The sequence below is a fragment of the Hirundo rustica genome, chromosome 6, assembly GCF_015227805.2.
Source record: "Hirundo rustica isolate bHirRus1 chromosome 6, bHirRus1.pri.v3, whole genome shotgun sequence".
Taxonomy (NCBI): Eukaryota; Metazoa; Chordata; class Aves; order Passeriformes; family Hirundinidae; genus Hirundo; species Hirundo rustica.
Window position 1 is genome coordinate 15845331 of NC_053455.1, and position 15406 is coordinate 15860736.

At 50.3% G+C, this 15406-nt stretch overlaps 1 protein-coding gene across 1 annotated transcript; it reads right to left on the reverse strand.

Annotated features, from left to right (window-relative positions):
* Nucleotides 1–1369: 1369 nt before the first annotated feature.
* On the reverse strand, nucleotides 1370–14170 carry CHGA (chromogranin A). The gene is made up of 8 exons (XM_040068510.2): nucleotides 13976–14170; nucleotides 13527–13573; nucleotides 9665–9758; nucleotides 9182–9250; nucleotides 6987–7085; nucleotides 4888–5391; nucleotides 3977–4449; nucleotides 1370–1901 (listed from the first exon to the last, which is right to left on the reverse strand). The coding sequence occupies exons 1-8, from the start codon at nucleotides 14019–14021 to the stop codon at nucleotides 1818–1820; spliced, it is 1416 nt and encodes a 471-aa protein (XP_039924444.1). The 5' UTR covers nucleotides 14022–14170; the 3' UTR covers nucleotides 1370–1817.
* Nucleotides 14171–15406: the final 1236 nt, after the last annotated feature.

Sequence of the window (15406 nt, forward strand, 5' to 3'; positions counted from 1 at the left end):
GCTCTGTCAGGCTGGGTGCTGCCCACTTCCCTGGGAAAGCCATTCCAGCTATAAATACAATATATTTACAATATACAATATTCAGATTAAAGATACAGTATTCAAATTAAAATTTAGTTGAAGATCAATATGTAAAATGTGATTTCTCCAGGTGGAGTAACTCCCTAATTGACCTTTTAGTACTGTTTTTGTGCAATACCTTTGGTTTCACTTTGGTTCCTCCATGTGTCCCTGGGGTTAAAGACAGTATGATCTCCTCAAGACAAGAGTTGAAAGACTCACAGCTTGCTCCAGTGCACTTTCCCCAGCCAAGCTGTTTCCCAGTGCCTTGTCCCGGATTGTGCCCTGTGCCAGGGCAGCTTTTGGGCCATGCCTTGGCCTCAATACGTCCTCCTGCCATTGAGTGGCTGCCCAGGGCTGGGGGTGAGGGCAGTGTCCATTCAGCAGCTCCTGGCCCTCCCTGGGGAAGCTCATCCCATGGGCAAGGTACAGCTCTGGGCACCACGCACCTCCTGTGCCAGGGAACACCACACCCCCCGTGTAATGCACTCCACAGGACAGCAGCATTGAGGGTTTTGCAGAATGAAGAAGTAAATCGAGTTTAAAGCCTGGTAGCCATTCCCTGAGCATGTCAACTGTTCTGTGGGCTGCAGGTGACAGGAGAGAAGTGAGCTTCAGACTGGGGGGGCTCTGGAATATAGCCCTGGAAGTGGGTGGATCTTTCCCTCTCCTGCCAATGCACATAGAACATCTAAAATATGATCAGTGCTCAGAGACTTTGGGGCCAGCTTCCCTAGCCCAGGCACCCCTTGGTCCTCCAGCTGCCCTGTGGTCTGAAGCCCAAAGGATGGAAAGGTGCTGCCTGTAAGCACAGTGCCAGCAGGCCAACATGGCTCCTGTGAGCCATGCACAAGAGGGGCATCAGGGGATGACCCTTCACCTCTGGGGAGCACAGGCCGGTAGCTCTTCTCCTGACTGGCCTATTTGTTACTTCTTTCTAATCTACTCCTGTGTTGTCTACGTGGCTTGACTTGGTCAAGGATTGCCCCAGTGTTTCAGCTTTTAACTGTGTTCTCTCTGTGTTCATGGATGAGCCTCAGGAGTGACCCAAGTCTCACTGAAGCGCCCAGGACACGCAGGGCCGGGGCTGAGCAGTGGGGCACCAGGGGCCCCCGGGTGGGCAGGGAGAGCCCCACAGCGCCTGGGGAAGGTCCAGCAGCGCTGGAGCGCGGGTCAGGCGGGAAGCACCGCCACGGTGTGCCTGTGGTGAGGGGAGCCCTCGGTTCCCCCGCGCTTTGCGGGACTGTACGGGCCCTGCGGCGTGCTGACAACCGAGCCTGCCAAAACAAAGGAAGGAGCCCACTGCAGGTTTATTTTTCCTTAGATAAATTTTTTATATAGAATATATTACAGTCAGAGTTCTCAGCTTTTAATCAAAAGATAACAAGTTATTGCAGTTTTTTTACCCAGTGAAACTACCGGTGAAAGAACTTTCTAGAAAGCTGTCCTGTCTTTTTTTAAAAAAAAAGAGAGAGAAAACCCCACCCAGACAGAAAATACACAAGTAGGTTGCACTTCGCACCCACGGGCGCCCTGGCGGGCGTGTGGGCATCCGTGTGGAGAGAGGAGCACGAGGTGAGGCAGCGGCGATGGGCACAACACTATGGCAGGGAGGCAGGCCTGGGCGCTAGCGAGGTCGGTTCCTAGGCACGGTGCTTCTGCTCGGCTTAATTGCTCTTGGATCAGGAGATGGACGGGCGGCGGGAGGGAGGAGGGCGGCGGCGCTGCTTTCGCCGGCACGGGCCGCGCCGGGGCCCTCAGCCTCGCCTCAGCTCGTGCAGCTTGTGGGCGACGCGCTCCAGCTCGGCCTCGATGGCGGCCAGGCTCTCCAGCTCCTGGTCCTGCAACAAAAACCCAGGACGTGCCAGTGGCCACAGGTGGGCAGCCCTCACCCCACCAGAGCCACAGAGAGCCTTGCCTTGGGTTGGGCTGACGAGCACAGCTTTGTCCTCCACTAGCAGAAGATACTTCTCCTGGGAAAATAGTGCCTGAGGAAGCCGTCAGTTCAAAGGCTCAAGCTGCCCGTCACTTGGTGGTCTTGCTGTACCCGCTCTTGTGTCCCTATGCTGTCACCTGCACCTGCTTTATTTCGTGCGGGTACTCGCATGCCTGACCGCGTGGCTTTGCCTGAACTCAGGTGATATCCAGCTGGCCCTGCCTCGCTGCCAGCCCCAGCCCTGCCTGTCCCTCACAGCTGTGGTACCTGGGCTCTCTGCAGACCATGCACTCAGCGCAGCAGCAGCAGGCTCTGTCTGAGCAAACGTGGTGCTGGACCTTTTCCCACGGGCAGAGCCGAGGTGACAGCCCCTCTCCTGTGTGGAGGGAGAAAAGCCTTGCTGCTGCCTTCAGCAGCTGCCAGCCACAGGTTGACACTGAGCCACTGCACTGCATGTGGCTGGTGTGAGAAAAGTAAAGGAGGTATGTAAAAATAAGGGGTTTTTTTTTTCTCTTCCCAAGCTATTTTCCTGATCAGGGAAAAAAGTCACCCTGGCCCTCCACGGGGCCCTTGGCTCAGCCCCTAGAAAATCTCTGGCTACAGCAGGGTGCCTGCAAGCACCCAGAGTGCCCAAGCAGCTGTTCCATTTTGTTTGAAGTGGGTCAGGGAGCAGCTGGCTGAGGCTCCCCTTGCTGGATGAAAACACATCTGACTAGAAAGTGCAAGGGACAGCATTCTCAGCCCAAATGTCTACCCACACTGGCCTCACTGGCCGAGCCACACAGCCCCACGGCCCAAAAATGAAGAGGAGACACGACAGTACACAGAGCCTGTGCCTTCCCACACTGCTGCGTGCCTGTCCTTCACTGACTCCCAGAGGGCCTGATTTAGTTTAAAAAGCCAACTAAACAAAAAAGTCTTGTTGCAGGTGTAAACACAGCGGTTTTGCAGCCTCAGCAACCTCTTTTCCAGTCTCCATTTGGAGACTGAGTCTGCCACCTTGCAGACAAGGTGCAGCCCAGAGCCACTCGCAGGGGCAGGTAGGGAGCAGCCTCCATGGGGGAGGGATGTGGGATGTGAGCAGACAGTGGTGGGAAGCAGATGGGACAGCCCATCCCACTGCGTCCCTGCTTGGAGCTGAGACGTTTGGCTTTGCTTTGAATCAACACAACTGGAGATGCTCTCATGGGAGAGATGCTGATAGGCAATTTTTGGCCAATGGTTTGGTGCATAACTGAGGCAAGAGGGGGTTTTGGAGGCAAGAGAGAAACTGGCTTCACTCACCTGTTCCCAGGCACCTGATTGTGACCTGTCCCAGGCCCACAAAGCCCAAACCCAGCCTCGCTGCCCAGTCCCCTGCATTATCCCAAATCAATCCTGCCTGGAGCTGGACCTCAGCACAAAGGTTAGCCCACCAGCAGTTTCTGGCTGCTGAGGATGTGCTGAGCTATCACATAGCATCACACAAGGTATCAGAGAAGATCTCTGACTCTGGAAGCCTGGCTCAGTAGTGTTTCTATATCTGCCAACCATTTCCACTCCAATGCCACAGGTATCACACCACAGCTGCACCCCTATTTATCTCTGTAGGAGGTCTGACATTATTCACTCCATCCCTGAGGAAAGGAAAACATTCCTTTTGACTTGGAAGGGCTTTGGGACACAAGGACTAACCCTAGGCTCCAGTTACAGCTCTGGTCACTATGTCCAGCACAGGCCAGTGCAGAAGTTCTGTCACTGGAGGCATAACTCTGGGGGGCAGGGAATGCTTTTGCGCTAGTCACTAAAAGAAGGATAAAAACCAAAGGCACAGCCAGGTGAAAACTTCAATAATACCTGAGGCTGAATAACTAGAAGTTAACTAAGCATCAACTCCATGTCACAGAGGACCACTGCTGGCTACATTAATGCCAATATACCATCTCCAAGCGTAGTTTGGATAACTGGGTGGGATTTATTCTTAAGCCTATGTACACCAACCTCTGTTCTCCTGTTAGCGCTGCCTTCCTCATCCTTCTTTTCTTCAGGCATAGGAGCAAGTGGAAAGCCTCCTTCACTGCTGTCCTCCTTCGAGTGACGCTTCCATGACCTTCTCACATCTTCCTCGGGACTGCTGAAGGCATACTTGCGGGACCTAAATGTCTTTTTCATGGACCTGTCTGGGTCTTCCTCACTATCATTTTCCTCCGTGCGCTTCTTTGATGTCAGCTGCTTGGCCAGCTCATCCATTTTGTTCCACCTCTTGGTGTCTTCCCATTCCCTGGAGGACTCCTCCTCCATCTCATCGCTTTTGGCATCCCTGGGCTGAAAGGTGTCCTCTTCTCCCTGCATCCCCTCATCCTCCAGGCGATGCCTTCCTCCTCTCAGCGCCCGGGGCTGCTCTTCATCCTCCTCTTCTTCCTCCTCTTCAGAGCTCCGTACATCTTTTCCAAATCCCAGCTCATCATCGTTATCTGAAAGAGCATTAAACAAAGCAGTGAACACAACTGTTAACCTGTTTAAGGTTCACCTTTGAACTGAGACTTCAGTGGTGATACCAGATGTATTTCTTGACTTAGGCCTGGAAATACCCATTCTTACATTGCCATGTCAGTAAAGGGGCTTGAAGGCAGCAGTCAAAACCCCTGTAGGAAGCTCAGGGAAGATGAATTAGTTGTCCCCAGGAGCTATGAGAGCTGAGCAGCGAGGCAGCTGCAGGGCCTGTGTTACCTGCTGTGCACGGGCCTGTGTGTCAGATGTTTGTGCTGGGGTCTGGGTGGCTGCTGGCTGCTGTGTTTCTCTAAAGCCAGTAAGCACCTGCCCCAACTTTTTGACTTTGGAGCCTCTAACCTATCTGTCTGAGTACTCTCAGCTCACCCCAGGAAGGTACCAATGCACACTGGGATACGTACTGTCACCTCCCTGCATCTCCTCAGCCTCCTCATCCTCCTCAGCCAAATCGAGTGACCTCTCTGCTTCAGTAGGGTCCTCCTCTGCAGCTTCATCTCCATCATCCTCCCGCTCCACACGCTCCCCTGCTACCTGCTTGCTGTGCTCCTGGCCCTTCCTGGATGGCTCTTCTCCCTCATCTTCAAGCTCCAGGCTGTCCCTGGAGCCTCTGGGCTCCTCCTCTTCATCGACTTGCTGCTGCTGCTCATCCTCACTAAAATTTTTGCCAATGTGGTTGTCCAAAACTTTGTTTCTATGGGTATCCTCTGTATCCCTGATGTCATTGCTCTCAGCTCCCTCCTGATCCTCTTTCTCAACAAGGTCTGTATCCTGTGGCCTGGGTTCCCTCTCCTCCAGGCTGTTTTTGCCCTCCTCTCTTGAGTCTTCATTTTGCTGGGGCTTCTGTGCTGCCAGCTCAGCCAGGGACCCTGTGGGCTGCTCCTCTTCAGGGCGCTCCCCTGCTGCATCTATAGAAGGAGAAACAAGAAGAAACACCTCTGCTGAGAGCTCATTTCACAACCAGCAAGGGCCAAAAATTTCTTAGGGAGCTTCAGCCCCACTCAGCAATCTGCTTAACCAGCACGTGGATCCTTTTGCAAGTCACTTCAGCATATGTTTGCATTCAAGCAAGGCAGTGTTCTCTCTGGTGCCTGTGCTCCTGGAGAGACTTGTGAGTAAACATACGCTGAAGTGTTTTGCTGCAGCACGGTCCTCATCACCATCCTTGAGATGCCAGCCACGAACTCACCCTGCATGAAACCAGACTGCATGTAAAACTAAATTATTTAGGAATGTAATATGGCACTTGCACAGCTCTCCCTGCTCTGAGTGCTGCACTCACATCACATCCTTATTTCTCCCACCAGGCTGAAGAGGCAGCCAGCCCTGTTCACAGGGTGCTGGAGGGAGGAGGGGTGCCTGCTTCTGCAAAGGAGCTACTCAGCAGGAGCTTAATGTGAGCTGAGTATTTGCTCTTGCTGAGGGAGACTGGCCTCTTTTAACACTATTAGCCAGAGAAAGCCCTTTGCAAAAGAAAACATGGGAGTTTAAAAGCCAGAGAGATATGGTAAGGTAAGCGCAGCCCCAAGGGGGGCTGAGGAATGTGCCAGGATGGGGGGGTGCAGAGAGCTGGTCACACAAGGCTGGTGGCCACCAGTGACACTGTGCCAGTGTCACCAGACTGTCAGTGGGCCTGGATGACCCATGTGCCACATTACATCTTCACTTCATCTTCCTTGGTCTCCACACTGCTGGAGCAAGAGTTTCAGGTGTGTCTTGGCAGTAGGGAGATGCAGTGCCACCATCCTTCCAGCTGGATTTTGGTGGTGCTGGCTGCAGCAGCAGCAGCCCCTGGGGTGTCACTCCTCATTTCTCTGAGCAGGTTTGGACTGGTGTCACAGCAGTGCTGTGCTGCTGTGGGCCAGCTATGTGCCCCAGAGCTACTTGAGACCCTCTGTGGGTGCCCTGTTTCTCCTGGATGAGGAATCACATCACCCCACATTGGCATTGTGTCTTCCTGATCAGGAAAAGGGAAGGCGCCAGGCCCTTCTTTCTGCTAAACTGCCTGTCTGTAGTAAGGCCAGAGAAACACTGACAAGGGGAAATCCCAGCTGAAAGTGATCCTTCCAAGACACGGGTGTTTTGTGTGGGTGTGTACACTGTGTGTGTTTCAATTTTCCCTTCAGAGACTCATTACTTTATATCTTAGATGCCTGGAAACAAGGCACAAACTGAGATCACCCTTGCCTGTGTCACTGACTCTTTCAGTGCAGGATTTCCCTGATTGTGACTCATTGTAAGTGTTATAAGTGAGTGAAAGTGTCAGCAGCAGGGTGGAAAAGTATCACTTCGGTAACTTGACCATCACCAGTTACTATAGCTCAGAAACTACGTGTTGTTTGAACTGGTAAATAAGAACAAAGCATACAGGTTGCTTGTGTGTGTCGGCAGCAGCATCAAAGATGCCCAAAAGAGAAGCAGATGGACATGTCAAGGCTGTTTGAAAGAAGATCTTTGTTTACAGCCTGACCTGGATTTCCCGGGGGTGGAGGCTGGCACTGACCTCTCTGCTTGTTCTTGTCGTTCTGACTTTCAAGGACTTCGGAAAGTTCGTCCTCAAAGCCGCTATTTTTCTTCTGCTGCTGAGTTCTCTCATTGGCACCTGTGTCAAGTGAAAAAAAAAGGCAGGGAAAGGCAATAGTCCCTTCTGTGTTTCAGAAAGTAGAGGTAGGAAAATAGTTCTGTGGCCTTTATATTTTCTACAGTGGAAAAATCTATCTGGGAGCTGGCAGGAGAGAGACTGGAGGGAATGTGAATCAACTGCAGTAACAAAACCACAATAAAAAACATCACCTGCAGGATAGAAAATGTCTCTAAACAGAGAAGCAGGGTTGCCAGGAAAACTAATATTGATGGAGATCTAGGGAATAAGAGGTGCTGAACTGCAGCACACTGAGGGCAACAAAAGACTTCATCACCAGACTATTGAAGGATAAAAATTGCTTCCTGCCAGATTCTGCCTACGCACCCCGGCTGAGGTGAGCACTGAGAGCTCCTGCATCCTCCAGCCTGGCTGTGGGGGCCCCTCTCCCCTGGGTGCTGGGAGGAAGAAGCAGCATTCATCCCACTGCAGGTGTAGTCTGGGGCTCCAAGGTTCTACACTTCACCTCTGGGATTATGGGGCCTGCTAGAAGAATACAGCACCCTGGAGAGAGGTGCCTGAAGGCAGCTTGAGCGGGAGCTCAGGTTGCAGCTGTCCTGGCAACCAGCAATGGGATCTGCAAGCCAAACAAGCCCTGTCTAACCCAGCTCATGCCCTGCTTCTATGCCTTAATGCAAGGGCAAGAGCCAGTGCTGCCAGCCCAGCCCTCTCTAGCCCAGAACTGAATGGTGTGGTATCTCCAGCCTGAGCAGAACCAGCTGCACCAGCAGGGAGGACACCAAGATTAACACCTTAGTTTTTCCCTTGGTCTACAAGACTGTTCCACCCCAGTGTCTGCAGTCTGTAGGCTGGATCTCATGTTATCCTGGGACAAAGTGGTGTGATGGTCTCAGGCTGAGGAAAGAGTGGAGCAAGGTGCACCTCCGTGAAACGAGTCCCTTCTCGTGGACTTCATGCTGAGTGGCACAGCCTGCCTGATATCTGAGTGCTCCTCCTCAAACTCCTGCTGTGCCTGGGCACCCACATCCCAGCACATTGAACAGACCATGTCTTCTTTCTTCTGGATCACCAGAGCATCCATGGAGTCCATCTGAGGTCACTGAGCATTTGGCCCCTCCGCCATTTGGGTAGTGACTAAAATATGGCTTTGGGAGTTGCATGGGACTCTTTCCCAACACTGACTTCCTGAATTTTTCCTCTCCCTTCTCCCTGTTGCCTCTGTGGCTTCCTTGCTCTGAAAGCATGCTGGTGGCACTGCCTTCCAGCCACATCTGGCAGACTTGCCACACAGGAGCAGGGCACGGGGATGCCCTAGCTATTGTCTCTCTGGTGATGCCCAGATGCCCCCTGGTTACCCCAGGGAGAGGGCGTAGGGAAGGCCAGGAGTTGCTCTCCCTGCAGCCTGGGGAGAGTCCTGTTGCAGCCTCACCCAGACAGAGGGATCTGGACTAGCCCTGAAATAGCCTTGCCCGGGATCTAGCTCCGGGCAACTGGGCACCTGATGTTGCTGCTCCTCACACATTGACCAGTGGTGAGCAGCCTGCACCTCTCCAAACCAAAGAAACTTGCATTTTAGTTAAGGAAGCCATCAAAAAATACCCACTAGCTCAAGAATATTTTCACTGGCATCTTCTTGGTGCAAGTCTTACTCACTGTTCAGTGGGGTTTCCCTGCTGCCACACGTGGGTTTAGTGCTAGACTCCAGCTGTACAGACAGCAGAGGTTTTCTTGCCTTTCATTCTAGTTTGGGAGCTGGTTATTATTTGTTGAATTAAATGACAGTGTTTCCTTTTAGAGTTCTCCCGCCTCACAATATCTAGATTCTACATCACCACCCAAGTTACATTGATAGCTATTGAAATTATCAGATGCATATTGGAGTTATTATAAACAAAATTCCTGTTCCCACTCACACAGTCTCTGCTGAAAATCTTGGAACTACATTTCCTAGGGTATATTTATATGATCTCAAATTAATATAAAATGAAAAAACAAACACAAAACCAAACAAGCAATAAAACTATAAGGGACTACAACAGAAGAAAATAATCTTTCCTACAGTTACATTCCCCCCAAAAAATATACTGGCACTGTACCTTGAGCAGCAATTTCCTGAAGTTCCTTCAATAAGTTTTGGTGGCGAAGTATAGAAATAATTCGTTCATCTGCAACAGAGGAGACAGTACAGAAAGTATTCAAAGCAAACCTCCCCCCAGGAAATGAAACAGAACCCCAAATGCCTCTCCTTCATTTGCTCTTTTCTTTCCCTTGGCCTGATTTGCTCTCACATCTCTTAACAGTGTGATGAAGATGACAGGAAGATCCTATGAAAACCAGGCAGTTTGATGTCACCCAGGGCCCCTGTGGCCACAGTGCCAGCACGAGGCATGGCCTGGGACAAGCAGGGGCTCCACCCCTTCTCCTGGGGCCCAGTACAGCCCAGTGGAAGAGGAAGGTGAACTTGTCAGGAACCCCTTGACAGGGGTCCAGAGGCCAGGGCTCAGTTAGTCAGGGCAGGACCTGCCCCTGCTCGCCAGATTTGCTTTTGCTGATACCCAGCCTTAAGTCAGAGGCAGTACCTCCTCGGAGAGTCTCTAGGCATTCCTCACTGATCGGCAGGGGGTTTGGCTTAGATAAAGTATCGGAGATGACCTCTACAATGCACTTCATCACCTAGAAAGAGAAAAAAAATGCAAATTAAAGAACTGGGGTTTTGTCTTTTGTTTCTGCATGTTACCAAGTCTAAAGTACAGCAGATGATGGTGCAGATCTTCTTGTTTTTCTGGTCAAGCCAGACCTGAATGTTCGTTTCCTGTTTTCCCTAACACAGGGACAGAAGGTACCTCCTGCAACCGAGAAGTGAGCAAATGACATGTGACAATGGAAAGAGCCTCTTCCACATGACACACAATTCAGCTGAGGATTGCATGGCTTCAGACCATCCCAGAGTCTGAGCACACCTGGAGAGTAAAGCGTATCTGAACATGTACACAGAAAATCCAAAATCATCCACTTTCAAGTCAATATATCTCAATCTGCATCTCATAAAAGGATTCAGTGGGAGGTTGTAGAGAGCAAAATGTGGTCATAGTTGTTCAATAATGACCTTGAAATCTTAAAAGCTCTTCAAACCCTGGGAAAGACATCATAGTTAGATTGAAGCCAGGCATAGAAAGTGAGGTGAGGCAAACTACTTTCAAACACAGATGAGAAATACTGCTCTCAACACTAGGAAGGACAAGACACTCTGGAGAAGTGTTTGATCATATGCTTTGAGTGTTCAAGCCACCTGTTATAGACTGGAAGAGCTCTACATGATGGCAGGTCATCTGAAAGCAAAGAAGTTCTGACACAGCTTCTCAGACAGGATGAACTCTGGGCCCACCCTTTCCTGCAGCCCTTTGTGTTGGTGTAAAACCAAGAGGTTTTTTAATCTGATCTGTCACCTGCCCTGAGACTGCAGACATCCTTGCCATGCCAAGACACACTACTGGGAGCCCTAGTGTGTGGTCATACAGACCCAAATGATCACACAGGACAGAAGCATTCACTACAGTCTGGTGCGATTAGTAGTGTAGGAATCAGCTGCTTAGTTCAAAAAGATGATTATTTATAAACCAATCTAGGAAGGATGCCGAGCTCACAATTGTCTGTGGGAAAAAAAAAAAAAAAAAAAAAAAAAAAAAAAAAAAAAGAGAGAGATGCTAAATTGAAAAAAAAAAAATGCAATTTAAGCCTTAGAGGCAAAAAAAATCACTCACTGAACCTCTTTCTCCTGATGATTTTAGCAGGCTGCCCTGAGAGCCCTGACCTCCCTCACAATGTACCATTCTCAGGAGAGCAGAGCGCTGTGGCTGCAGTAGAAATTAAACACAAGTCAGCAGTCCCCAGTCATCAACAATGCTGTTCATTCAAGCAGTTGGATATATTCACTGGACAGCTGGAATGAGCAAATTCTCACCCCGTGCAAGGAGAGAATTCTGCTTCTGTAGATCACAGCCATAAAGTGCTGAACTCTACACCTTACACGGTTTGAGGGAATTGTCTAATGGATTAGAAATGTTGCATGAAAGATTTAAAAAAAAAAAAAAAAAAAAAAAAAAGGGCCAGGGATTTGCCCTGGTATCCTTCTCCTGTATCACAAGCAATCCATTAATAGTGATTTTAGATGACTTTGACTCACTCTATCTCTGAATAGAAAAAAAAAACCAAACAGATTCTGATATTTCTCTCATGTTTTCCAACCTCTGGACCCACTTATTGTAGCAGTATTTGATGCAGCTTCAGAATTAGAGACTTCCTCAGCATGAGAAGAAAGACTCCGGTTCAATGAAATATTCTATTCAAGTTTTTCAAGACTTCTAAGCTGATGTAAGGTCTTTGTCTGAGCACAAAGAGACACATCGCTCACCACAGAAATACATTCAGCTCTGTGGAGGAGCTTTGAAAGGTAATGAAATGAAGAGTACAGTCATTCCACAACACTCTCTTTTTGTAAGAGGAGGTCTTGCAGAGTGAGACTTCACAAGGTCATGAAACAACAGCCTGCATCAGGAAATGGAAGAGATTCTTTCCAAATGAATGTAATTAATCCAGTGCAGAAACTCAGACTGGAATTTTGCCATAGCTATCATCTAACCATGAGCATGTAACTAGATCCTCAAGAGCAGCTCACAATGTCCCCACACAGAAATCTCCAAAGGGTTGTGCCCTTACAAGGACAGACTTCTCCATATTTGAGCTCAGCTATGCCTCCCTAAGATGTATGGTTGTAAGTGAGAAACAGTGTCCTTCAAGCACAAGAGTAGGCAAACACCAGAGACTTTGTAAATGCTTTGGTCTCGTTCAGCTCCCTATGGAAAGCCCTTGGTGTAAGGGGAGTCTGATGAGCTGTCCAGGAAAGAGCTGCAGGTGCTGACTACCCATTGCACAGCCCTGAGCCTCCCACAAATGCTGGTGGCACAGAGGTGTGTGGGAAGAGCTGCAGTGCTCGTATTCACATGATGATTTCCCTGCCCTAATCTGTTCCATAAGACCAGGAGTTCCTTCCCTGAAATGCTGCGTCCCAAAGGATGGTGAAGGCAGAAAAGACTTAGCAGCTTCCTCCAAATGCAGCAAATTCAAAAGAAAGCTGATTTTGCTCTCAGCTAGAGCCTGTGTCAGTGTAATACCCAGGGAAGGGGGGCAGTCTTGAGAAAGTCCTTCCTTGGTGGAAACATTTCCATAGAGTTGCACCACCTGCCATAAAAGTGTCATTTTGTACACATAGAATATGTTGGGGAATAGACCTCACAAGGAAAATCATTTGATTAATGGGTTGTCTCATCAGATGCCCACTCTGGCATGGAAAGTTGAAGGGATGAGTGCCTGTCCCGAGTCCCCTTCCTCAGCAGCACACAGCCTGAGGAAGGCACCCGGCGTCTCACAGCTCATGGCTCAGTCCCAGCAAGGGCTGAGCAGGCTAAAAGTCTTAACAAAGCAACCACTCCCCAGGCCCAGGCACGTCTCACAGGACACAGGGAGGTGTGCTCATGGCACACATCCTGCAGGTAACTGCAGTGGAGCCTGTGGCTGACACTGGCATCAGTGCTGCCCTCCCCTGCTGCTGCCTGGGGAAAAAACATGTGGCTAGATTTCATAACACAAAACGGTTCAAGAAGTAAAAGGAAAAAAGGCTGGAGGTTTTTTTATGGACACGAATTTCCAAAGAAATTTTAATCTGAGCAGCCAAGAGATCAGCTCATATGAAAAATGGGGAAGGAGGGGACAGGGACTCATGTCTGACATAGATAAACACAGGCAACTCCCGCATCCAAGCATTGGATGTTGGGAGTACATGTTTGTAAAGTGCAGCTATAAATGTTGCAGGATGTGACACAGATATGTGCACAGAAGCCTGTAAAGGAGGGCTGGAGAGGTCAGCCAAGTCCTGCACTGCTCATAGCCATCCAGACAGGCTGAGCAGCAGCTGAGGATGGATTAGCAAGCTGAGAGTACCAGTTGCCTATTTTTCCAGAGCATGCATGTTTAAGTAGCACACACACAAACTCAGATGTATACACCCCCAAACAAACACAGTTCCTGAATCACATCTCCCCCCACTCTCCCTTGAGTCACCTCCTGTTAGGAGCTTTGAAAAGATGAAAGTAGGAGGACTAAAGAGAGTTATACCCAGCCCCCATCTCCTCTCTAAACAAGCTTGCCTGATCCCTCTGTCACATCCTGAGGGACTTCCTGGGCTGCCCAAAAGTGGATGCACAAGGGATAACTTCTGCCAGGAAAGGAGCAGAGATGGATCCTGCTTGAGGGATCTCATGCAAATTCCCGACACTTTTTACAGGGTATTTCAGTGGGAGCAGCCCCAAACCAATCCCCTATGTGGAGGTGAAACATCACATCCTTTCTCTTCATTTGACCCTTCCACTACAGGCTCATCCTTACCTTAGTGTCGCCTTTATTCATGTCATTTGTCACAGGAAGGGAGACGGCTGTAAGGTAAGGGGAGGGGGGAAAAACGAGAACTTGTTATTCATCTCATCTGGAAGTTAAGCAGAGAAACATTATTCTGCGAAAATGGGAGTAGAGAAGAGGGGCATCTCTCTCTGATGGAAGTGGTCCGGGGTGCAGCAGCTGGATGTGTGTACTAAGGGAAGGGAAGGGAAGGGAAGGGAAGGGAAGGGAAGGGAAGGGAAGGGAAGGGAAGGGGCCCGGAGCAGGGCCCGTTCTGCGCTCGGCAGTGACCTTGCGGCGGCCGCTGTCCGCGGTGCTGGAGGGGCCGGGCCGTCCCTGTCCGCGGTGCTGGAGGCGCGGCCGGAGCGGGGCCGGCGGGCGCGGCGCTGCCGCGGGGCCGGGGCACCTGAGGGACGCGGACCCGTCCCAGCCCCACTTACCCGGCACGGCCAGGAGCAGGACGGCGAGCAGTTCTGGGCGGCTCATGGTGCTGGCGGGATGGAGGCAGGGAGAAAAGGGCAGAGGGCCAGACCGTCGTGGCGTGGGCGCTCCGGGCGAGGTGCCGGGGGAGACCAGCACGGAGCGTGCGTATCTACGCCAGTGCCCTGGCTGAAGAGCCGAGATGGGGCACTGCAGCAACCGGCTCGTTTATATATCTCAGCCCTCGGAAATGGCGTCAGGAGGAAGCCACCTCCTCCTCTGCTCCCTCCCCTCGCACACAGGCTTCCCATCAGCCTCCATCACTCGCCGGGTGTCGGAGGAGCCCCGACCTCCCCGGCTGCCCATGCAAAGGTGTCAGGCTCCGCTTGCTCCATCTTCTCACACTCTGCAGGCGCAGGAAGGCTCTGAGGTGCGTTTCCAGGACACAGCTTTTCCAACACCTCACCCGACACTGGCAATCTGCAACACCTCTGCACGTGTTCCCTCTCTGTATGTCCCTGTAGCCACACGTGAGGTTCCTCTTGTGTCCTGGCCAGCATTACCATCTGTAGGTGGTTTTGCCCTCTCTGAGCCCCCTCGTCTTTCACTGACCATGGAAGTTTAGAACAGGTGCTGAAATTTTTAGATGTCTTTTAAAGACCTCCACTCCAGGGAACTGGTCACCATGAAAAGGGCTTGCCAATGGACATGGTAAGTCCCAGCAGTTCTATGAATGCTTTGTTAGTAGGATATAATTTGGGGCAAGGATCAAAGGCTGGTACATCTGCTGTCCATCTATGACTCTACAAGCCAAATTTTAACAGGTTGCTACCCTTTGTTCAATGTTTTATGACACTCTTTAGCAATATTAGCAAATAGACTCCGAAGTTGAAGTAACCAAGATTACCTGGCTGTCAGTTTGTATTGCCAAGGGAGAGAGAGGAAACAAAGAATTGTATAATTCTCTTAGTCACAAGCATGTCCATGCTTTTGAAAAAATGGCTGTCTGTTCTCTGGATGGAGCATCTGTCACGTCAGCCAGCTGGATTCTTTGTTTAAAGTGACTCCAGCGCTTCTTTGGGATAATGTTTCTTTAGGAATAGCACCTCTGCTACTTTATTCTGTCCCTCAAGCATTTTCAGAGGTCACAAAATGCAGGGACTTAAACTAGAAAACAAAATTCACAAAAATGCACCATCTTTCTTCCCGACCCTGACGCACTCTGGTCACTGGGGAGTCCTGCACTCAAGAAATTAGGGAGACTCTAAGAGGTCATCACTTGTCACCTTGTCTAAGATGACAAGAACTTTCCTAGGAGATTAGGCTGTATAGACTGCACCATCCTTTTCCCTTTCTCTTTCCAGGTGCACATGGAAATGTGTTCCCAAATGCCCTCTAATATCTATCTGATTTAAATGCATGGTTCAAAAGGCACATTTGGATTGTAAAAT

Coding starts and splice junctions, on each gene's coding strand:
- CHGA (XM_040068510.2), bottom strand. CDS start 14,021: ATGAGCCGCCCAGAACTGCTCGCCGTCCTGCTCCTGGCCGTGCCGG. Junction 9,759..13,526: donor TGAATAAAGGCGACACTAAG/GTAAGGATGAGC, acceptor TTCTCTTTCTAG/GTGATGAAGTGCATTGTAGA. Junction 9,251..9,664: donor CCTAGAGACTCTCCGAGGAG/GTACTGCCTCTG, acceptor CCTCTGTTGCAG/ATGAACGAATTATTTCTATA.